A 26,257-nucleotide genomic window follows, 5' to 3' on the forward strand; every position below is an offset into this window, starting at 1 on the left:
CATATTCCTATCTTTACTGGGAACACAGCCAAGGATGTTTACAAAAACTACAACTGGGGATAAGCAGGTAAACTGTTTTCTAAGCTTCTCCACTGACAGAGCAGTTCAGTTTGTCATGTATTATGACACAATGTCTTTGAAACACTAATCTTCAGAGCAGTAATTTTTCTAGTAATGCTAAACCTAGTAGTCAAAAATTTATAAGATTCCGAATCTGTACAAGGACTCAAAAAGGTGAGAATTTATAAACAAGCTAAGAGAGCTTTTCAGATACAAGTTAAAGGAGGAGTAAATGTTTAGGTACTGACAATTTCTTTAATACAACTACTCTTCACATACAATATCTCTGCAGCCGAAGTCACAGAGACTTCATCTTAAGATGTGTTTTAGGAGAAAAACAAGACGACCTTTATATCATCAACTCAAAGAAAAGCATCATTGTTTAGCATGTATTCTCCTGCAGCATTTCAGCTGGCCATAAGAAATTCTAGATATCTTTTCTCTGGAAAAAAAAGTACTTTCTGCTTTTGCACAAACCTAGGCTTTTCCAGTAGAATTCATGAAATGAACTGGAGCTATGTGATTTTTTTTTTTCCTGTCTACATGGATGCCACTATTTGGAACTCAATGTACACTTTGTGCAACCACTAAAAGGAAAATTTATGAAGATTAAAGATGTCAGATGGAAAAACATTTAATTAAATATGATCTCTCTTGCAACTAATCAGAGGTATTTTCGAAGCAGAGGTCAGACTGAGATAACAGGATTACTGGAAGGTCAGAACAGAAACCCAATACTGTTCTCCAGATTCTTAATCTGTCTCCTCGAAGAAACACAAGAGTTACCAAGCCAGTTTTCACCAATTCCTTCTTCAGGTTTGGATCCTGGACATGTTCTAAAAACATTTTCAAAAACCAAAGTGATATTCGATGCAAAAATCCCAGAAGAGGTCCTGGTAAGAATGAAGAAACATTTGCCCTTCCTTTACTGAAATCTCCTTGTAGAAATGTGAGCCCTTGTCACTTACCACAGCAATGGTTTTCCTTAACCTTTTGAGAAGTACAGATGAAGCCTCAAGGATATGAAAATAGTAATGACAGGAGTCCTTATTAAAGGTGTTTTTTTTTAAGAGGTGAAAGTAGAGTCAGTACTCACCAAAGCTTTATTAAATGAAGCTTGCTATCAGCCAGAAAGCCTCTGACTGCCGGGCTCTAAGACAAATCTCATCTATCTGCTGTACAAAAAAAGGCTTCAAACAAGCATCTCCATTTCTGTACTCTTTAAGAAAATTCATCTTCAGAAAGAGCACTGAAAGAAAGACAACCATGTCTGAGACATGGACATATCAAGAGAGGAAGAACCTTGAAACCAAGGGAAATCGGTCCATCACTATGACATATCAAAAGAAACAGACCTTGAAATGAAAGCCTACTAAAAAAAAATTTGTATCTCCCAATAATCTTAGAACTACAAAAATATATTAATATAGATATAAAAAAACCCACAAGCCTAGGGAGGTAGAGGAAATTATGGAACACCAGGCTTTAATCTGCCCATTTATCAAAAGGCAAATAAGGTACAAATACAAATAAGCTGATGCTGACCTAAGTAGGTGTTGATTTCAATGCCTAAAGAGATGGACTAAGTAGAGGAGAGCACTCTGAAAAAGCCAATCATTTCTTAACATTTTGTAGACAGAGAGCTTTCAAAAAACCAACTAAGAAATTCTGGAGCTGAGAAAACTTCCAGAGAAAATACTGTATTATTTGAAATTAGCTGTTACTGTATATTTTAAGATGCATCACAACAGTACAGAAAAACAAGTATAACAACTCAAGTACTAAGATACATTTATCCAGGATTTTATTCATGTTTGTTAAGAATGAAGAACAGCTGAATCAAATATCTTCTCTACCTTTAACTCCAAATTTACAAGAAGAAAAAAAGAAGAAAAAAGTTAAACTTCTAACCTGACATATATTCCTGAGGATTCTGTGTACATAACTTTGTTTTTTCCCTTGTTCCTATTTAAAAAAAAAACCAAACCTGCCTTTGTTAAAAATTGGAAAACTGCACAGTGAATTTGTTTCAGCGGACCCCAGAAGCAACTCTAGATTCCATCAGCAATTTTATAAACCTAGAAGTGCTCCAGAAGCATGTCCAGATAATTAGCTGATGGAGAGCTACGTAAACTAACAAATGACAAGTTCAGAATGATGACAAGTTCAGAATAACAAGTTATCCGCATCTGTGAACAGGAACATCATTGCCACTGTCACACTGCAAAGAAAACTTTCAAATCACCAACACCACCCAGAAAAAAAAGCACAGGTTTAGTGAGTTTCTTCCGAGCGTGTTTAAAAGCATCTTATTTATGTCCCTAAATCAAAGGGCCGATTTTGGCAATGCTTAAACAAAGCTGTCTGTGAGGAAACAGAGTGATGAGTAGTATGTACTCAAAAATTTGAGCTTATCCAGTCTCAAATCAAAAAGACTTATTCGTGAAATACAAAACTGCCATCATGGGCCAGTGGTCCATTCATCCGAAATCAGCTCTGAAGATGGTCAATAAAAGATGCTGGACTGGACCATGTCAGACAACAATTTTTCTGAGATTTCCTATGTTTTTCTGACTCTCTTACTCTCCAATACTGCTCTGCGCCACCTATTGTGAATGGAAACGACAAACATTTTGAAGAGTCTAAATTGTTTTCAGACCTGCTCGAACCATGTTGATTCATAATTTGATAATTATTATTAATCAGTGCAACCAAGAGTTTTTGATGGCAAAAATAAAGGAACTTGAGAAAAGACTTGTAATACCCTTTTCCTATATTATATGCTGCTAATTTCACTGTTCTTGGTGTATACAGTTGGCTGCTACAATAGGTACCTCAAACATTCAAATATATCAGAGATTTACTGTCACTGAGGACTACTAATAAGAAAAGCTTTTTGAGGAACACAAGCATGTTGGCAGAGGGGAGGATAGCAGTTATTGTTCTATAAAAATGTTCTTGGTCAGAGAACAGGTGGAAAAGGCAATCTGGTATTAGTGCATGCTTATAAAAACACTACCATCCGTAGAACTAAAATTTTGCTTAAGAAAAGTAACAAGTGCTAGTGAAAATTCAGATTTTTCTTAAAGCACATTTATATGATATGCCATAAAATATATACACGATGGGAAGCCAGCAGGTGTCACAATGACATGGCTTCCTAGATTATAAAATGCAAAAAGAGCACATTCCAGTAATTTAAAACTTCAAATGAAGTAATCTCCTCCTGTCCTAAAGAGGCATTCACTATGTGGGTCGTGACAACTCTGATTCAAAAAGATGGGTCGCTGTGTAGTTACTAGCTTTAAAAGTTGTTTTGATAAATCACAAGTGTTGTACAGTAAATCTAAAACTGCCCAGCAAGTCCGGAGGAATAAACATCTCTCTATCGCCATACAAATAACCTGATGCACTGCATGAAGATATTTCTGAGTGTTCACAATGAACCCACTTGAACTGAATTAGTATAATTGTAACAAGTATGTTGTCACTTCCCCACCCCAATCACCAAAACCTAATGCCAAGGTTCACCCAATTACTATAAATCCTTAAAAAAACCTCACACACATTCCTCCTCCCACATCTATTATTAAATTCTGTCTTAATAATTTCCTAACTCTCGTTCCTCATCAACACAATCATTTCTTTCCCTTTCAATTCCCATATCTATTTAATGACAAATGAAATTAAACTGTTGCGCTTTGAGGAGAAGACCAAGCACCCTGTAAAAGAGCTCCCCTTCTGTTAGCTAAGCTACCATGCTCACCACTCGCTCACTCCCGCTCTGTGGGGTGGAGAGGAGGAAAAACAAAATGTTACAAAAGGCTCGAGGGTCAAGACAGGAACAGAGAGGGATTACCCACCAACCGTGGCCCATGTAAAACAGACTCAGCTTGGGGACAAATCAATCTAATTCATTATCAGTTACTTCAGAGAGGATAACAGAAACAAAGCCACATCTTAAAAACCACCTTCCCCACCCCTCCCTTCACACTGGCTCTACCTCTTCCCCCAGTGGTGCAGGGGGGCGGGGAATGGGGGTTGCAGATGAGTTTGTCACAGGCTGTTTCAGCTGCTCTTTCCTCCTCAGGAGGAGGACTCCTTACACTCTTAACCTGCTCCAACATGGGGCCCCTCCTCACAGGAAAATAGTCTTCCAAGAACTTTTCCCATTTTTAAAAAGGAAAAAAAGAAGACCCAGGGAACTACAGGCCAGTCAGTCTCACCTCTGTGCCCTGCAAGATCATGGAGCAGATCCTCCTGGCGACTATGCTAAGGCACATAGAAAATAAGGAGGTGATTGGTGACAGCCAACATGGCTTCACTAAGGGCAAATCCTGCCTGACTAATCTGGTGGCCTTCTATGATGAGGTTACAGCATTGATGGATAGGGGAAGCGCCACTAACATCGTCTACCTGGACTTATCCAAGACATCTGATACTATCCCACACGACATCCTTGTCTCTAAACTGGAAAGACATGGTTTTGATGGACGGACCACGCGGTAGATAAGGAATTGGCTGAATGGTCGCACTCAAAGAGTTGTGGTCAATGGTTCAATGTCCAAGTGGAGGCCAGTGACAAGTGGTGTTCCTCAGGGGTCAGTACTGGAGCCAGTGCTATTTAACATCTTTGTTGGAGGCATGGACAGTGGGATCGAGTGCACCCTCAGCAAGTTTGCAGATAACACCAAACTGTGTGGTGTGGTTGACATGCTGGAGGGAAGGGATGTCATCCAGAGGGACTGTGACAGGCTGGAGAGGTGGGCCTGTGCGAACCTCATGAAGTTCAGTAAGGCCAACTGCAAGGTCCTGCACGTGGGTCGGAGCAATCCCAAGCATAAGTACTGGCTGGGCAGAGAATGGACTGAAAGCAGCCCTGAGGAGAAGGACTTGGGAGTGCTGGTGGATGAGAAGCTCAACATGAGCTGGCAATGTGTGCTGGCAGCCCAGAAAGCCAACCGTATCCTGGGCTGCACCAAAAGACAGTGGTCAGCAGGTTGAGGGAGGTGATTCTGCCCCTCTACTCTGCTCTCGTGAGACCCCACCTGGAATACTGCGTTCAGCTCTGGAGTCCCCAACATAAGAAGGACATGGAGCTGCTGGAGCGGGTCCAGAGGAGGGCCATGAAGATGGCTGCTATGAAGACAGGCTGAGAGAGTTGGGGTTGTTCAGCCTGGAGAAGAAAAGGCTCCGGGGTGATCTTGTTGCAGCCTTCCAGTACTTAAAGGGGGCCTACAGGAAAGCTGAAGAGGGACTTTTTACAAGGGCATTTAGTGATAGGAAAAGGGGAAATGGATTTAAACTGAAAGAGGGCAGATTTAGATTAGATATAAGGAAGAAATTTTTCACTCAGAAGGTGGTGAGGCGCTGGAACAGGTTGAGTTGCGCAGAGAAGTTGTAGCTGCCCCATCCCTGGAAGTGTTCAAGGCCAGGTTGGATGAGGCTTTGGGCAACCTGGTGTAGTGGAGGATTTCCCTGCCCATGGCAGGGGGGTTGGAACTAGATGATCTTTGAGGTCCCTTCCAACCTCAACCATTCTGTGATTCTCTGACATAAGTCCTTGCCGCAGGATGCAATCTTTACCCATCAGATTGCTCCAGTTTGGGCTTTTCCTGTGGAGTCACAGCTGCTTAGGGCACAGCCACTTGCTCCAGCATGGAGTCCCTTCCCATGGACTGCAGCTGCATCTCTACTCCACTGTCAGTCTCCAGCAGCGTGAGGTCCTTCCCCACGGAGACAATGCTCTATCAACTCCCTTGGGCGCAGGCATCTCTACTCCACTGTGGAGTCCTCTCCCAGGGGCTGTGGGTAGATCTCTGCTCCACCATTAACCTCCATGGGCTGCAGTGGGCCACTTGCCGTCTCACCACGGGCTGCAGGGGAATCTCAGCTCCGGCACACTTCCTCCTGCTCCATCTTCACTGACCTTGGTGTCTGCGTAGCCATTTCTCTCATATCTCAGTCGTCTCTCTGCTGCAGCCATGCTGGGCCAGATGAACCTTGGCAGTCCCAGCAGAAGGAACTCTGCTCAGCAGGCTCCCTGGGAACAGGACGCTTCGGAACTCTCGAAGCCATGCTGCCGTGGCAGTCTCCAGTCCAGTGGCAGTGGTCCAGTGCGGACAGCCACTCACCCAGGAGGCCAGGGTGGGGGAGGCCAGCTCCTCTCAGCCTCCCTCCTCTCTTCACTGCAGGTCCCACCTGGCTTAGGTTCCTTTTTCACCTTCTTAAGTATGGGATTCGCAGAGGCGCTGATTTGCTCAGCCCTGGCCAGAGGCACATCCAATCGGTTTTTGGAGCCAGTGAAGCTTCATGCATCTTCTTACAGGGGCTCTTCAGACCCTTCCCTACTACCAAAACCCCATCACATAAACCCAGCACATGCAGGACGGAAGAAATAACAAAATAATTTCACTCAGTACTGCAGCTAAGCAATATGAGTCTGGATAAGGTGCTGTCTCCAAAGGGTTTGAAAGACACCCTAGTGTTACAACTGAAAAGACCTCTTGCAGCTTATCAGAAAAGATCCATAAACAATGTGTTATAATATAAAAACATTAACAGATTTGAATACGCTGAAAAAGAAATTGTAAGACAACTTGACTCAACAATTCTAACAATGGATGGTATATAAATCCCAGAGAGGCAGCAGAAGTGTAATGATAGAGAAGAATGGCCTTACTCTGCTAAACTGGAAGTCCATCTACTCAAGTTCATTGTCTATGACAATAGCTAGTAACAGCTCATTATGGAAAAAATACGAAAAAACTATGCTATATGAAAAGGAGAGAGAGTACAGACTATGGATGCACAGAGTATACTTACTTCAGTATGTCCTCAGAGCAATCAGATGCTTATGAATTTTCTCAGCTGGAGGCTGCATCAGGATCATAGTATGTAACAGCTCTTGATGAAGTATTTCTTCCTTGGAATGTGTCTAATCACTTTTTGAACCCATTTACATTTTTAACAACTAAAATATCTTATGCTAATGAGTTCATAATTTAGGCATGGATTGTGTGAAAAGGGACGTCCTGTTGTTTCAAATCTGTAGCCAATTCATTTTGCAGGGTGCCCTTAAGTTCTTTTGTCATGAAAAAGGTATATCAGTCAACTGTCTTCACTGTGACGGTCATAATTACAAAACTTCTGCTACAGTTCAGGTATTTTGCAGAATGACAAATCCCCCTCTGGTAGCAGCATCATAAAAATAGTAACAACGTAAAGACAACAAGCAAGGCAGGCTTTATAAAGAGGTAATAGTATATCAGGAGTGGGGTTCTTTTTGTGGCTGAATTGAACTAGATGCACTAGCCAGTGCAAAAAATTCAGACCTTGCTAGCCTCACTCCACTACAACAACAAGCCTCCTAACAAAAGAGCACGATATCTATGGATACTGAATAAGCATCCTCAAATGTCACATATTTAGTTCAATAGACATAAATGTCTTCATGGAATTTATAAAGAACAGAAACTCAACATTACTGGTGAGAAAAGATTATTCTTTAAACAACTAATTCTTTTTTAGTTCTTTAGTCCTGATGCTTAAAGAAGACAAGTCCTTCAAATAAAATTTTTACCTGTTATTGATTCAACACTATTGACACTGGTTTTATAAACCATTATTATTTCCCCCCAAACCTTCTTACACTTGAGCTTTAAGTGTTCCACGGGGAAAAAAAAAAAAAGATTCACCCTTCTCAGACTCTGAGATTACAATCTAAAATCTCCTCCTGTTCCATAATCGATAGTCACTCATTTCACTCAAATTGTCTAACTGATTAAAATAATTAAGCATAATTAAACTCAGTGTGCTGTTATCCAAGTACATTCTCTATTGACAAAGTCAGGCTAAGTGTTTCCTCCAGTCCTCACATGCTGCTAGTCAAACAGTTCACTGCCTCCCTCGGCTGTGCTGATAGAACTGTTAGCTTGTCGCATATTGGAAAAACAAAAAGATCTATGTAAAAAAAATACTTCCTTTCTTGCTTGTTTTTCAGACTTTCAGAAATATAGATTATAGACTTCTACACATCTGGTCATCTTTGCTCTTCTGCATATCCTGAGAAGGTGACATCACCTGCACAGAGCATCCAAACTTCAATTGCGAATTTCCACAATGACTTAATGATGTTTCCCTGTTCGGTTGTATTTGGTCCAACTCTATCTGTTGCTAAGATCTAATGGCTGATTTTTCCACTATATTCCCAGCATTAGTCCTTGAGCTGCATTAGCTCATTCAGCCTAGGACTAAAGTAACAGAGGAAATATGGCTGAAGACTGGGCTTGAACATAACTAGCACCTAATTAACTGTTTACACCCACAGCATGGCTTGGACCTTGCCAGTTTGCACTTTGTCAAAACAACCTTTGGGCTCAGATGAGAGAACTAGCACCTGTCCAGGACCATTTCAGGAGGTAGTTTGGATGCAATGTCCTATTTGGGAGGGAGGGAAAAGTAGTTTAGCCTTATAGACATGACTTGTGTCATGCAACTTGGCCTCATAGGCAAAGATCAATCAAAACTGATTTTTATCTGATACTTTATTCTGCAATGACTAAGCTTTATGAGATTTTTTGAGCCTCTATACATCTGGTTTTAATTTTCAGTATGCCTGAAACTTTAACATCCTAGTATGTACCCATTTTTCCAGAGAGCTTATGAAAATAAAAATCCCTCTCAGACTACTGATGACCTCTGTAGTGAAAATTGTCTAGGTATTCCTATAGTTTACTTCCCAGCTTTTAGCAACTTAGTAATCTATAGAAGGATTTTTTCTCTAATACCTGTATCTTTGAATATCATTGAAGTAAGCTCATCCCAAAACTTTGTGGTTTTGGCTGGATTGTTTGGTTTTATTACCTGAAACTTGAATACAGGTTTTGAACGACATGATTTCCATCTATATGTTGAAAAACGTCTTCAAAATACTTGAGTAATATTTGTGACTTAAGTCTTCCTTCAACAAAACTCTATGGCAGCTAAACAGAGGCAGTAATGTTCATTTATATGCAATATACATCTCCCTCCTATAACATACTTAAACAAGTATCATTACCTGATGCAATAAATTAGGGAATGTACAGCAGTAAACCAATGAGAATGAATGCTTAGGCCTTCCTCTTGCTGAACGAAGTGGGAATGTAATTTAACATGAATTCATAAAACATGAAAAAAAAAAAAATAGTTCATTATAAGCCCAGTTGAAAGTTAATTGCCAGGATTTATTTCACTATGCATAGCACGAAGAAGTCATTTTTGGACAAAGCTACCTCTTCAAAGCACTTGACCTACCAATGACCACAAGAACAAATAAAGTTGAGTATCTATGACTCACTGTGAAATGCACGCTCTTTCAATCACCTACACTATCTCTGATAGACAAGCACATGACAACTAGTCTAAAACTCTATCTAATCATAGATACTTTGAAGGATAAAGGAAATGAATTACCATCATCATTAGCTAAATCACTATAGGATGTCACACTGAAAAATTGGTAGTGTTCATGAAGCCCATACTATGAATAGCCTGACGTCTGTACTTTACTTATCTGTCTTTACAATCTGAACTCAAAGTCTTAAGAAAACAAAGCTGTTTCAGAAGTAAACTTTCTGCTGAAAATCTTCACTAATAGCCAATATGAGGTTAAGACCCACAGAAACATAAAATCATCCATTTACAGAGTATGGCGTTATCGTTTATATCCAACTAGCCATCTCCACAGTAAAAGATGAATTCTCACTCATACTCAGGGCTTCCTGTGCTTCCTGGGAGATAAAAGAGATGGCTGAATTTTTACACGTATATTATAAATGGACAAGCTATCAAGATCTTTGCTGAATTGAGTTTTCACTACTGGCACACAGAACATCGATGAATAAATACGTTACTCATCGTTTGCGCGCATGTAGTGTAACAGACTATTAAACTGTATGATCACATACTGTCTTTTCACCAAAGATGCAAGTCTCATTATTTTATATTTTATCTTTTTATCTTTATTGGTCAAAGTTTGATTACAAGTGATGTCTAGCCAACATTTCCCAAGTTAATACCTTTATATTTGGGTTTAAAAGCTACTGTCCCATAAAAGTTAATGACTATTCCCTTGTTCTTATTTATTATTTTCTCAGTTTACATACCATGGGAATGTTCCTACTCCATTTTAATGCAGGTAACACAGGTTAGCTTACATTGTCATAAATAATCATTATTCAAAAGTGTTGGCTACTTGGGTATTCAGCCTCCATACATGTGATCAGAATGGAGCTTCTCCATCAATTAGCAAGAGGGTTTTTTGCTTTTAGTTGCTTGATTTTTACTCTAAAATGAAAGATGCTGTGTACAGGAGAGAAACAATCTGAAAACAAAGAGGAGCAGAGCAAGACATTAGGGAGTACTGTCTCGTGTAGGAGAGAAATGATTTTACATATAACACTAATGAACCCATTATTGCAATACCATCTCTCTTACACTGCCCACACTTTATAGAAGACATTGATAATCTGGAACGTTTCAGAATGTAAACTGATGAGAAACAATAAGAAAACTGTGAAACTTTTTTCTTAGTAAGATACTAAAAGAAGCTCCATGCCCTAATTTACTTGAAAGATTGAGAAATGACAAAAATCACAGTCTGCTTACTTTCTAACATAGCTAGAAGATACAGGCAGAAAATGATTCAGTGAAACAAGGCTCACAAAAAGGAGCAGCTGTATTTTTGAGTAGACAGAAAAAAAAATCTGTAAAAACTCTTAATTCAAGCCTAACAAAGATGCGATAATCATCAGTTTAAGTACATGTTGAGAATAATTGCTCTAGATATCATGTGATTAACATAATTAGTTCAAGAGGGAACTCGGACTAGGCAGTGATGTCTACTTCCTAAGGCAAAACATCTCATCATTAAAGGATTACTGTCTGCAAACCTCTGGCCAGCTAGATAATTCTAAATATGCAGGAAAGCTCCAGAAAAAAAAAAAAAAAAAAAGAAAAATCACCTCCTTCACCTGAATCACTCAAAAAGACATTTTTCAGACAATAAACTCTCACATACTTCAGCAAATTAGAAGAAAACAATCTAGAAACATATTCAACTAAGGTACTAGGATTAGTTTTGCAGTTATTTGGAGCTTGCTAGTGATAGTCATTCAAACCACAAGGAATAAAATCAGTAACTGATTGATAACTTCAACATCAAGACACATACTGAACAAACAACATCATCACCCCTCAAGAGCTCAGCATTGTCTACCAAGAGGCCACCACTAAATACTTCTGTACTATCATAGAATGGTTAGGGTTGGAAGGGACCTCAAAGATCATCTAGTTCCAACCCCCCTGCCATAGGCAGGGACACCTTCCACTACACCAGGTTGCCCAAAGCCTCATCCAACCTGGCCTTGAACACTTCCAGGGATGAGGCATCCACAACTTCTCTGGGCAACCTGTTCCAGTGCCTCACCACTCTCATGGTGAACAATTTCGTCCTTAGATGTAATTGAAATCTGCCCTCTTTCAGTTTAAAGCCATTGTCCCTTGTCTTATCACTATATACCCTTGTAAAAAGTCCCTTTCCAGCTTTCCTGTAGGCCCCCTTTAATACTGGAAAGCTGCAACAAGATCACTCCAGAGCCTTCTCTTCTTCAGGCTGAACAGCCCCAACTCTCTCAGTCTGTCTTCATAGCAGAGGTGCTCCAGCCCTCGGATCATCTTCGTGGCCCTCCTCTGGACCTGCTCCAGCAGCTCCATGTCCCTCTTATGTTGAGGGTCCCAGAGCTGAACGCAGTATTCCAGGTGGGGTCTCACGAGAGCAGAGTAGAGGGGCAGAATCACCTCCCTCAACCTGCTGGCCACGCTTCTTTTGATGCAGCCCAAGATACGGTTGGCTTTCTGGGCTGCCAGCACACATTGCCGGCTTATGTGGAGTTTCTCATCAACCAACACCCCCAAGTCCTTCTCCTCAGGGCTGCTCTCAGTCCATTCTCTGCCCAGCCAGTACTTATGCTTGGGATTGCCCCAACCGACATGCAAGAACCTTGCAGTTGGCCTTACTGAACTTCATGAGGTTTGCACAGGCCCACCTCTCCAGCCTGTCACAGTCCCTCTGGATGGCATCCCTTCCCTCCAGCACATCAACCACACCACACAGCTTGGTGTCGTCAGCAAGCTTGCTGTGGGTGCACTCGATCCCACTGTCCATGTTGCCTACAAAGATGTACATAAAACCAATTCCTGATCTATTTGACCCATATATCCTTTCCACTAACCATTTTTTCTGCCCAAAGGAACATCTTGACAACACAACAGATTGAAATTTTTCCACTAACTCCTCCTTAATATTTTCACAGCCTAAGTGAACCCACTTCCAAGCTGGCTCTCTTCTGATTAATTCAGGGAAAACAATAAAAAACACATTGAACTGGACACACAGGAAAGAAACAATTTCACCTTGGACAATTATACTGACTGTTTCAGGAAATTATGCAGTGAGAAAATAATTTTTAAAAGCAATGGCACAATACAACAATCTATCTCCCCAGAAATCAGCTCCAAAACTATTCTGTATCTGTGATGGATATATGTCATCTTCATCATCTGGACTAAAACGGCATTCCCATGAAGAGCTCTACCACAGCTCTGGGAAGTGCCATCACTTCACCTGTCTGCCTCTGATATACTGATACACTTACATAAACTTTCTAGACACATGAAAAATGGCAACCTGTAAACTACTCCATAAAAACGTCTAACGATCAGTTTTATCTCTGCGGAAGTACTAAACCAAATACATGCAGGAACAGGGTCTATGTCAAGTCAAGTCCCCACATATTATTGCCTCTTCTCTGAGAAAAACATTCATAGTGAAGACAACATTTATCAGCCTGGATATTATGCCAGAAAAGTAGCACCTGTCAGCATCGTAACAGTTACATAGGTTCAGACCAACAAGACTACCTAGTCCAACATCTTGTCTCCAACTGGCCATTAGCAGACACTAAGAGAAGAGTAAGAACAGGGCAAGTAACTATGCCGTTTGTACTGAGGAGAATGGGACTGAAGGATTTCAAGGCCAGGTTGGATGAGGCTTTGGGCAACCTGGTGTAGTGGAGGATTTCCCTGCCCATGGCAGGGGGGTTGGAACTAGATGATCTTTGAGGTCCCTTCCAACCCTAACCATTCTATGATTCTATGATTCATCTTTTCTGTCTCACTCCAAGAAAAAAATTCCAAGAAAGGTATCAAAACATGTAAATAGTGGGTTTGGTAATAAGAAGCACTAAGAGATGCAACTATGGTGTCAACAGTGAAAGTGAAGCATCACCTAAATCATTACCACATTCACTCCTGCTTTTTGGCAAGTACTTGTTGCCTCCTTGGATATCACAAATGCAAGCACAGCAGGGCTGCATCAGAATGATGTCTGCAGCATCAATGAAATATTAAGACAGCCTAATTATAAATCAAGAAGGTCGTTAACATGCTGCCATATCAGTTCCTCTTGCCTCGGTTGGGAACATGTCAGAATTGTAGCAAGCTGAGGAGTACCACAACTGCGATAGTCTCCAGTTTCTGAGTATCCTTCATCTACAGTACTACAATTACTACCCTACGCTATAGAACAGGTATTTCAGATTAGGTAGTGTGGAGATGGACAGTACTCAAAAATTAACAAATCAAGTATAGGCTGGTTTTGGTTTTGTTTTTGTTTTTAATTCTGGCAGCAAGCTGGCATAACTTTTGCATACAAACAGTCTTCCTGCTTACATTTGTCTTTCCATATATTCTATCTCTGCTTATGGAAATGCATGTCAGTCATCCTTTCACACATTTAACAACCTTAACCAAAATGCAAATAACATTCCTCTACACAGCATCATTTAAAACCAGGAATTAATTACCTATTTAAAAGAGCAAATAAAGGAAAAACTATGATCTATTGTAGAAATGTGTACTTCAATATTGCTTAACAATAAATACCCAACTACAGACTTGCTCCCTAAACAGAGCCAGGAACCAACATCTGTCCAAAACTCACTACCTTCTCTCTCACAGGACTGCAGCCAACTTTTAAGCACATGATGCTGATATTGTAGTATCTGAAACTGCAGCAGCAGAAGTAAACAATTTTCAGTCTATTTTAGATCACAGAACTGTTTTTTTCACATTTTAATGATGCAGCTTAGAACATTTTTTTCTTTTAATATTAGCCTTAAAGGACTAGTAAACAAATTCTCTCTCTAGATACAGTCTCAAATTCTGGGCATGATGAAGTCTTTTGCACAGATCCTATTTCTCCAATCTCTTCTCTAGGACAGAAAAAAAGAAGACTAAAAATTAAAAAAGACTTTTTATCTAAAGACCAGGCTTAAGCAAACTAGCTTAAGCACCATAACCATTTCAGTCACCAAAACCTTCAGCTCAGCATAGACTATAAAGTAGGAAAAATAAATGTGTTTAGGTAACCTTCACAGAACTCTATCCTTTCTATGTTCAATTAGCTCACTGAAAGCTATCATAGGTATTGCTAAAGCATATATATATACCCACACACAAACACACACAAAATCATATTGGGAAGATCTAAAAGAACATGTGGGTGAGGGATTTTATGCAGATGTCTTTCCTTGTGAAGTCTACTCAATTTCATGCCAAAAGGAAGCTACAGTGATTTTCCAAATGATTAGAATGAGTGTATCCAGAGATGACTGCTTCCAGTCCTCTGCCAAACAAAGCCATCCACTGCATCAAATATGATTTCCATCTTTGCCCACTTCTAGGGCATGTAGTAGGATGCAAGGTGAAAAGGGTGAAAAGCTAAATGGCTTAACTAAAAAAGGGACATAATCAAGGCTTAATTTGAATTCTGAACCCAGACACAGTTCTCATATTTGCTTCACAAGAAACAACAAAAGAATGAGACGCCATGAGAAAAATCATGCAATTAAATGACTAATGAAGAACTACATTTTATACTGCAGTCAGCCAGACTGCTTACAGTAATTACATAAAAGTAGCGATGAATACACTCTGATTTATTGTGTAATGGTAAATAAAAAAAGAAGAAAAAGTACTTTGAATGTTCACAAATGTCCTTCCACTCAAACAACCAAATACACTCATTTAATCATTTGCATCATATTAGCAACAGAGTATCAAATAGCACTTATTTAACACTGACAGGAAATTAATGGATACAGGAAAGCACAAGAAAAATCAACAGTCTATAAAAGAATACATGTAAAATTACTTAAAAAATAATTTCATGTTTCTGTTTAGACAATTCATGTAAGGAAATATCAGAAAATGTTAAATATTTTGGTCACATAAAATACATTCTCTTCTTGCTTGAATGTACAGCAGGTTACAGCACAGTATTACATTATAAAGTCTGTAAATTGAAATATTACTATTAGGATGGCAGTACCTTAGACTTACCCTAAGACAATCAATCCCAATGTTTTTCAAAGTCCAGGAAAAGTTATGTGATATCTTCTTGAGGATTATACATTCTAAATAAACCTTTCAGCAATATCACACTAACATTATATTAAGTAATGAATTTTCTAATTTCTTCACTTTGGGTTTGTTTTGTTTTTTTATTAAACAGGTCAATTATGAAATTTTGGATTCCTGTAAACACAGTAAGTCCACTGTACTTAACAGACAGTAACTTCTGACGGTGTATAATCACGGTCATATTGTGTACTGAATGTACTATTCTATATGCAATTTTCCATTTATTTTTTTATTGTATTTAGGAATTACTTAATAACAGCATCTATATGGTAGCAAAGCACCTTAAGTTCCCATTATATATAGCTTTACATGGTTTTGGCAAGTATTGCTGGAAGAAAATAATGTATAAAACTGTTGTTGATGTGTCCAGATTCAACAGCAATTAAGCATATGATCACGCACTTTGATGAACATGAGAGCCACCCCCTTAGGGAAGTGATAACTTTGCTCCCGCAGAGCAAGAGGTGATATAGACGGCTTTCCATATAGAAATTCTGTGTCAGTACAGTTTGTCCTTTCTTCTTATACATAAATGCCATTAAAAAATTAGGAAACACCTGTCAAATTCAGTATCAGCAGTGTAAAAGATAGGCATCAGGCTTATAATCAATGTGCTTTAGCCTATTATTGTTCTGGCACTGAAGCTTCAGATAATATAATTAAGGATGGAGTTTTAAATGTTTTTCTGAGAAATTTGTTGGGAGTTGAAGATCTATCCAGCAGAGCCTAAAACTTCCATAATCTTACAGCTCTTGCTGCAATCTGTTACTTTTACTTGAATGATATGGAAGATATCTTGTGAGTTCTGTGAGTATTATATCTAGAAAAGAAGAGATCTCCCTCAGGCAGATTAACTCTTAAAGTCCATCGAGAAAATCTCCTTCTATGAAGATGTAATTTTAATATACTGCGTTCAGCTCTGGGGTCCCCAACACAAGAAGGACATGGAGCTGCTGGAGTGGGTCCAGACGAGGGCCACGAAGATGATCCGAGGGCTGGAGCACCTCTCCTATGAAGACAGGCTGAGAGAGTTGGGGCTGTTCAGCCTGGAGAAGAGAAGGCTCCAGGGTGATCTTATTGCAGCCTTCCAGTACTTGAAGGGGGCCTACAGAAAAGCTGGAGAGGGACTTTTTACAAGGGTGTGTAGTGATAGGACAAGGGGCAATGGCTTGAAACTGAAAGAGGGCAGATTTAGATTAGATAGAAAGAAGAAATTTTTCACTCAGAGGGTGGTGAGGCACTGGAACAGGTTGAGTTGCACAGAGAAGTTGTAGATGCCCCATCCCTGGAAGTGTTCAAGGCCAGGTTGGATGACGCTTTGGGCAACCTGGTGTAGTGGAAGGTGTCCCTGCCCATGGCAGGGGGGTTGGAACTAGATGATCTTTGAGGTCCCTTCCAACCCTAACCATTCTATGATTCCAATGAATTTTTAAAGCAAGAACACGCATCTTATTGGTATAACTTAAACAGCACCTCAAGTAAGATTAAATATATGAGTAAAGGCACTTTTTACTGTGTCTACATGAAGATGTTTTTCTGATCTATAAACTTCATAAAACGTCCCATGAGGCTATAATGTATAAAGTACAGATCAGACCTCAGACTACAAGTAATAGGCTTAATCTGTAAACAAGTTTCTTCCATAGTTAATATGTAAACAACTTTGAAGAAGGGTTAAAATGAACTCCAGAATACCTATTCAGTTTCTTTATTAAAGACACTCTCTTCCTTGGTTAAATATTGCTTGCAAAAACCAATCAAAAATACTTTGCATGAGAAGCAGTCCAGTTTGCACTCCAGTTCATTCACAGTCCTGCCTAACTCAGCAATGATCTGGATATAAAAAAATTAAAACTCAAGTGTTAGCTTATTACAAATAGACTTGTTTAGAAATGCTGTGTGCAATAATACAAGGTCTGGGTGTGTTTTGAGCATGTATTTTATTGGTAGATAATAGTCAGGATACAAAAAGTTGCATTGAATACCCAAATATCACTGTGAACAGCATTCCCTCTCAGTGCTACCTCTGCAGGCTTTCTCCAATACACACACACAAAAAAATAAATAAAATTAAAATATTCTTATAATCCCAAGTAGATCACCATCAACCTGTCAAGAGCGACTTTCAATCTAACATTTACTGTGATAGACACAAGATCTATCCAGTACACACTGATGACACAACTCATGATATTTTAAGATGTAGTTATACCTTAAACACTTCAGTATTTACTGTTTATCTCCTCTTTTAATATTTTGTGTTTTAAAAACAATAAATCTAAAGCAACTAATTCAGTGAATCTCTGTCACAGATAAATTTTGGTTCATTTAAGTCCAAATCAGACATTTCAGTTTATGTTCATGCTAATGAAATTCAGACAAACTACCCTGGCTGCAGGCCCATTGACTTCTGGCTGAAGAGCACGCACAGCTGGATGCCTGTAGATCAGGCAGGACACAATTTCTGCATATAGGTTAATGACTGTTCTGCGTCACCAATGTATAAGAGTACAGACACTAAGCCAAAGGTCTCAAAACAGCATTTCGCCTGCCTGGCAACTTTCTAATAAAAACAAACCTTATTTTTCTGTCTGTATCACATTACATGATGTGAACATTCGTTATAGTAGACTACACTAAAGCAAGAGGGCCAGAGGAAAAATTATACCCCTATTGATGTAAGGTGACTACATATTCATTTTAAGTCACCACAGATCCATGCTGACAGCAAAAGAATCAGTTCCATCTTCTCCTCCTGTTTTCTCACTGCCCCCATTACTCGGGCAGTAGGATTTGTATGTACCTAAAGTGAACTAAGTAAATCATCTAGCAAGTTTCTTTCCTAAAAATGTTACATTCTGACAAATTAAGATATTTTGTTATCAGAGACATTTTATATGGCTAAAGCTTTTATCTTTCTAGAAGAAAATCACAGATAAAGCTAATCAGTTTCTGTTTCACTCAATAAACAAAATGCATTCAAATTATTCTTTTTGACTTGGCAAGTGTAGTTTTAAATCTGGTTCTGCTTATTCTCATTTAAAAATCCAACACTAATAAAGCCACATCTGCATAACTGCCTTTAGTGTAATAAATATGGACACCCTAAAGATCACTGTCTGTAAAAGGGAAGTAGCAGTGAAGGCAGAAAGACTCACTTGATGATAACAGCTGAATGCCAATGATAGCACAACTATTGTTTGACGTTTTTAATTCAAGAGTTTGAGGAGAGTTAGCCATAAAACAGAAGTTTTAAAGTTTAGGAAAACAATGGACAAATCACACTGTTGCAGCTATCCTGTTAAAACTTCACTAAGACAATGGTCAGCAGTTACTTTGCTTTTGTAGTTGGCTCAAAAAATTTTACGACGGCTTTCACAGAAATGTATTTTCAGGTCCCCTCCCAAAAAAAAGGGAAACTTTGAGCAACTGGTAATAAATTCCACTTAGCAATATAAGATTCTTGAAGCTGAAATGTTACCCTAAGCATTCATTCAATTTTAGCATCAACATCCTTGACTCAGACTATAAACTGTATTTCAAACAAGCAATGATTTCTTACAGTGATTTCAAGCACCTTAGAGAAAATTGTCCTTTTTGCAGGAACATAGTTATTTAAAATAACTAGTATTTGTTTATAGTAACATCAAAGTATTTTTTCCTCTTCTGTCTACATAAACCATTGTCGTGACTTATTCACTTAATTCATAACACTTTTTTTCTGATTGCACTTGTGGATTACAACAATAGCCATCCTGCAGTGCTGGCAGAAATGCCAAAAAGCTGAAAATATTAAAAAAAAAACCTGTTAACTTCTTTTGGCTTTCAAAAAATGGTGGAACTGAGACATAAAAATTACAACAGTCAAGTTTTGCCAAAGCTAGGTTTCCTTTTTAAATCTGAAAATAAGACCTGAGCTGTTCAAAGCTAAATATTAATCACAAGTAAAAAGGACTTACCTTCCTGTCTGTTATTTTTCCTTTTTAGCCATTTTTCCACAGTTTCCGCACTTACACTTTCTGACACAAACTCATCCAGTACCTGGGGGTGAAGAGAAAGATAGGCCTTCACTTTTTCATCTGTTAAACCTGAAAGAGAGAACATTAATTGATTACATTATTAGTATGAAATTCCTCATATGAAACAATACCTAGATGCCAGCAACAATCAATATTCTTTTAACACACTGAATGAATACATGCCTATTTAAATTGTCTCCTCCCACACAGAACAATATCCAGTCAAAAAAATGAGCTATCATATAGAAAACAGTAGAAGAAAAGCATATCCTTGCAAGATACTGTGTACTAGAAGTCCCTTACAGGAGTACACACAAACATTACCTGGGAGAAATGGCCAGGAAGAATTTATGACTATGATTATGACCCTAAAATTACTTATTTCCACGATATGCCAGATGATATATTGATAAAGAAACTAGGTGGAAGAAGACAGAAAAAAGTAAACTAGTATTTCTCATACAGCATCAAATTCAGCATTCTCACTGCAAGCAGCAGCAAAAGCAACAAAAACTATTATGCAATGCCAAAAATCAAGCACAATTTTTAAATACTGGAGTTACTTAAGTAACTTTAGAAATGTAAAGTGCTTTCACCTGCATGTTTCCAATGCCTTAGTAATTCATTTACCAAAACTAAAGCAATTGTAGATAAAAGTCCTTTACAATATCTGCAACAAATAGAAAACTCCAGTACACATTTCAGAAAAATAAGCAAAATTCAGAATCTCAGATGCCTGAAAAAATCATAAATAAATTTCAAATTCATAAAATTACAATCCGATCATACTCTTCACAAATCTCCCGAACAAAACCACTGGCCGCAGGGATGTGAATCCAAGTTAGCTGAGGCTTTCCAAGGTAGAGCAGGTAAGAAGCGCACCAGTCCCAAGGGACTGAACTCCAGGCAGCCACAAAGGGAGCATGCACCCCGAGTACAAAAGCCTTAATCAGATCTGAGGGGAAGAGGAGTAACAACTGCTACAATGGCTCTAAATAGGACTTCTCCTCTTGCGCTGTGTGTATTTAGAATGTAACTGCAAATTCTGCACAGAGAACAGCCTAGGTTCATAGAATCATAGAATGGTTAGAGTTGGAAGGGACCTCAAAGATCATCTAGTTCCAACCCCCCTGCCATGGGCAGGGAAATCCTCCACTACACCAGGTTGCCCAAAGCCTCATCCAACCTGGTCTTGAAAAGAAACTCCCCTTTGTACAACACTGACCTCTTTTGGAGAGTATTCGTGATACAAAATAAGATCCATTTTTCTATTTTATGCTTCATACTGCATCACAACACGCTGAAAAAAGCTATAGTGCAATTTAAATGCTATTTAATGACTGTAACCTTTAAGATGTCTTACAAAGGTATACTATGAAAGCCTTCAGGAATCAAAACCAGAACAAACCACACATGCCACTCTCCCCACACCAACTGCACCACATCAGCCCCCACCAGTCCAAACCTGGTTTAAAATACCCTTTCTCTTAATTCACATAGGCAGCAGTTCCTAGTGGACATCATAGCCTCAAATAACAACATTCCCACCTACAGACAAGAATCTCCAGATCTGGATAACTTGAATTAAGAGAGCTAAGTGAGCAATCTGATTTTCATTAGAAAAGAAGAAAAGGTTCTTCCTAAAGCAGTAAGAACAGGAGATGATCAGCAAGTGAGAGGAAAATAAAAAAACAAAACCCCACTACTTTAATTGTTTAACCTGAGGTGATAGTTTGTAAATTTAGATCATAAAGCATCTATGAAGAAGTAAATTTGCCACGCAAATAAAAAGATTTTTCAGTCAATACAGGTTTTGCCTCACATACTGAAAAAATTAAAATAATTAATATAATTTTGAAATTTGCTCAACTAAGAAAAACTTAATACCTTGAAAAAGCGTGTCTTTCTAATTTAATAGTAATAGAATTTGAAAAGAACACATGTGTTTGGAGAATAATTCATAAAGACTTCACCATTTTGAAGATTTACCAGAGTTAACCATAAGAAAATCATCAAAAGTTATCTGTCTTTTTAGTTCTAGATAAAAAATGGTCAATATAGGTTCATCACCTGCTACTTCCAGGTTGTCTTTAGACTGCAAACAAACACTTTTTCTTCTAACAATAAACTAGGAACTGAAAAGTTTGTAAAATTAGCAACTGAAATTTTGCAAGGGTTGATGCCTGTTTTCAGTGACAATAACCTTAACTTTCCTATGTGTGCAGTTTGAATTCCTTGACTTCAATGGAAATGCTTCCTTGACTCAAACCTTTATGGTTTCTTTTTTGTAATACACACATCAAAAATAGGTAAAACATTTCAAATAAGACTTCAGTCTACATGTCATGAGTTTAATATCTATTCCAGACATCCTGCAATTTCAGTAACCTGAGGGTGAAAACTCTGCTTTAACCTTATACGGAAAATTGATTCATGGAGCTGATATAAGAAATCCTACAACAGTCTTTAAATTACCCTCCTTTATTTCACTAAAGGCATCTGCACAGATGTGCTTTTTCAACGTCAGATTAGTGTATGGCAGCAAGCAGAACAGGATTTACAACTACATTTGGAGAGTTAAAAAGGAGTGACTTAAACCTATTTTCTACATAGATTAAAGCAGACTTCCTAATTGTTAGTCCACTGTGTCAAAAAATACATGCTACAGCCATACACCCAAAACCCACACTGAAAACCAGAAAGAGCATATTGTAACTTCAATATAACATTAAGAAAATGTAACATTAATAGAAAGTAGTAGCCTTTTAGAAGAAGCTTAAACGTTTTGTGGTTTATGTACATTAAGGCAAAAGAGTGTTATAAAGAAGTTTGAACATAAGAGCGTTTTACAGCTGCGCATAAACAATTATTTTATGGCATATATAAAGCCTTCGACATTGTGCAATGTACACAAGAATAAGATTTTTACATAAGAATATGCAGAGGTTCAATGATGGACACACTTGCTCCCTTGAACATTCACATGTTCTGGAATACTTCAAGTACATATATTTTTTATAAAATATAATCAATCTCTCTATTGAAGTGTTGTAATCTTTTAATTCTGAAATACGTAAAAAAAAATATTCAAGAATTCAGAGGTGTTGAATAATAACCATTGAATAAACAGGACAGAAATACTTACACATAAACTCAGGAACCAAAAGTTTATCACGTCAATCAGGTATCATTTACAGGATTAGAAACAAACAAAAAAAAAACTCAAGCCAATGTTGGTTATTAGTTTTTCTGTTAATAATGTATTGGTCTTAAGTATTTTGGGGAATAAGCTTTTCTACATCCATTCACATTAGAAATATTTCTCCACTACTTCTTTCTTCTCCCTTTACTACTATTGGACTCGTAGACTAGTAGAGAAAAGTAGCCTATGTCTACTACTTCCACAGGGCAATCTACACAACAGGGAGCTTCCCACCACCTCCTGATGTCAGGTCTTCTCTCATTCTTGCTCGTCAACACTTGTGTGGAACACAAGAGTGCCTAATAAAGGCAAAGGTAGTAGTGCACACATTCATAACTGTGTTGGTCTATACGCTTTCTCACAACTAGCCCAAACAAAAGCTCCCCTCACTTCTTTTCACGCATCCCCAGAAAGCACTGCCTCTTGTATCTGGAACTTATCTGTCCTTTGACAGAGCTGTGGCAGTTATGAAGAGGGACCATCACTCGGGAGGGTTGAACTCTGGCCAACAGCCCAGCATGCAGCTGGCCAGAAAGCGCAGAAAGACTGCAACAACCCTAATGCCTCTGGGAATTAAAGGAAGAATCTGGCATTTGGGTTGAATGTCCATTCATTCCATTTTGACATTGGAGTTTGCTTTCCTGATTCGTACATATATCCTGTTTAATTAAACACACACACCCCCCTCCCCAAACAATCTTTCTCTCTTGTATTCTTATTTTAAAATTATGAACCTGCATTTCAGTGCTGCTATCTTTCTGGCACAACTTGCTATTGCCATGTTTTATGTAGGCATTAACTATTTATTCTGGAATTGTAATTAAACAATGAAAATAGTAATAAAAAAGTCACGCAAAAGGACACACACATATCAGATAAGTGCTTCCTTTTTTTAATTTCCCTCTGAACAAACCGTAGGCAAAGAAACAGCTCAGGCTGCCCGCTGCTTGTGCTAGCTCAGCAGATCCTCACTTCCTGACCAGCACACCCATTTAGGTTCTCTTTGTAGATCTTGATTTGAAATGTCCTTTTGGCCATGCCATCTGCTTTCATAAGTTCATTCATACGCACGGAAAACATTAATCAAGGTTGGTTTGCTTTCATTTTTTCCATTCCTTGGCTACCCCTGTCTGAACAGTAAGTGGAAATACAACTTTTCAATAAACTCTAGGTTTTATGCAAGCATTTCACCTTCTTGTGCATCTCACTTATTGTAGCACAGGATGATATAAAACTGGCAAAGCTCCATAAAAAGCTGAGGGCAGAAGACAGCCTGTACCCCCAACACCACCTGAGAGGCAATTCCTTGATTGGCAAAAGGACTTTTTAATGCCAGAGGGAATGATCTTTCTGGCAGGACATTCATTCTGAGACGTTAGGAGTGGGAAGGATAAATCAAATGATAGAAAAGAAACAATTGTGCTTACTTATAGAATTTCTAGAAACTGATGCATTGGTGCACTCCATCTAATAAAAAATAGCTTTGTTTTTCCACTTTGCATATGCCTGAGGCTCGAGCTGTTCATCTAATTTGGCATAGCTCATGTCAGTCTATTAAAATTTTGGTTTTGTGGTTGGGGTTTGGTTTTTTTGGTGGTAGTGTTTGTGGCTTTTTTTTTCTCCCCCGCTTGGCTTTCAATGAAGTACATATAAGATTGTTTCGAAGTTGTTTTTTTCTTTCACAAACTATGAGAAATAGTTTCTTTTTCACTGAAATTAACAGCAGAAATATATATAGTTGAAGACAGAATTATGGGTGGATTTCTGACCTTTCTTATTTTAGTAAACAAACTATAGCAAATACGAATATTGCTACTAAGTATCACAGTCCAGTAAATTCAACATAAAGTAGAAAGTCAAACATTTATGATAGTCGGGTTCAACAAATAGTTATCTTTTCAGTGGTCCTATGATTAATATTTTTTAAAAAAGGGAAAAGAATTAAAATTCCACTAAGGAAAAAGAATAAAAAAAACCCAAAACTTTATCTGAAGATAAGTTAGAAAGCTTGGTAAGAAACCTAGTTAGTTAGAAAGAGGAATAGTTACATAGTTTCTTGTAGCAGTTCAGAATCTATGTTTCCTTTTTATTTAGTTCAACGGTGTCAGATCATTTGGGCTTCAAAAGCATAACTAGGACTTTTAGTATAAGTACTATCAAAATCAGCCAAAGCCAAACAAAAACAAAAACCTCAGCACCACCACCATCACCTTCCTATATACCTATATTTCTGTGTCTCATACAAAGCCAATGCGAGTATTGCAGGCTGCTTGATTTACTGATTGCTTGGCCTGCTCAAGCCTGGATTCCCCTTTTCATCTACCAGTAAAGCTTTAATTTCAACAACTCCAACATTTCATTAGTGATAACATCAGGTAGAACCCTAAAAGAGATCAACTGAATTCACAGAGCAATCTCACACTGTTCAGTTCAAGTAAACCAACAGCTTCATAGGTCAAAAAGAAAATCCATAGCACTAAAAAAAAATACTAATTAAGATAAGAGAAAATTAGGAAACACTCATTGCAGTTGGGCATGCTATGCAAGTAGATAATTTTACAGGTACTGGTACAAATCTTTTTCAAGAAGCCTCAAGTGGGTGAAAACAGATTCCAAATGAAACATGGATTTGAATGACAAATAAAGAATAAAGCATAAGGGCAGACACAGCCTATGGAATAGGAAGATTCATGAAATAAATGTGTTAACGTTCACTTTGTTGATTACTACAATCCTCATAATGTCTATGCTAGGGTTTAGGAGAGACAGAAAATGTAAACACTGTCACAGTCTTATATGCTGCTGTCTTCTTAAGATGTCAGCGAAATACTCTTTGGAAAGTAACTGGATAATAATACATTTTTTTTAGGGGGAAAAAAAAAAAGTTTAAGCCACTGTTACTACTATTTTAAGGGATAAACTGCTTTTTGACCAGATGTGACAAAGCATAACAAACTCAGCATCTTAGAAACTCACTTTACTGGTTTAAATTGTAATGGTACTGGCAGGGCAACATTGTAGGTTTGTCTGTACCAGTAAAATGAATACCTCTCGGGTTGTTCACTGACCTGAAACCAAGCGGCTTATAACTTCCTCCATCCTTACTATTAAGCTCTCCTGACCTCCGGTGATGAAGATGAGGGAAAACTGGAATGGGAATACATTGCCTCCTGGGAACTATCCCCAGTCTGACTCTCCTCCAGAGCAAAGCAGGGACCTGCCTGGGACATCATTAGCTGGCCTTGGCCAATGCACTGCCAAGAATCATTCTAACAATGTAACAGTATAGACAAAAGAAAAGCCAGTACATAAGAATGCTCCTTTGCACTGTTTGTCTACTATCCCAAATACAGCATAGCTGGATTCAAATATAAATTTAAAAATAAGACCTCCTTAAAACATCAATTATCAGTAATTACTTCTTGCCTTTGATCCAGTCTCAAACAGCCTT

The 26,257-nt window shown here is 38.4% G+C and overlaps 1 protein-coding gene across 1 annotated transcript in view; it reads right to left on the minus strand.

Moving 5' to 3' along the window:
* The window catches only part of PDE10A (phosphodiesterase 10A), a 194,358-nt gene that overhangs the window by 90,992 nt on the left and 77,109 nt on the right, over positions 1–26,257 (minus strand). Inside the window, exon 2 of the mRNA XM_086626871.1 lies at positions 19,545–19,673. Coding sequence (XP_086482997.1) covers positions 19,545–19,673 — 129 coding nt within the window. The remainder of the gene's footprint in view (positions 1–19,544; positions 19,674–26,257) is intronic.

Source organism: Tauraco erythrolophus, chromosome 2, assembly GCF_009769465.1.
Source record: "Tauraco erythrolophus isolate bTauEry1 chromosome 2, bTauEry1.pri, whole genome shotgun sequence".
Taxonomy (NCBI): domain Eukaryota; kingdom Metazoa; phylum Chordata; class Aves; order Musophagiformes; family Musophagidae; genus Tauraco; species Tauraco erythrolophus.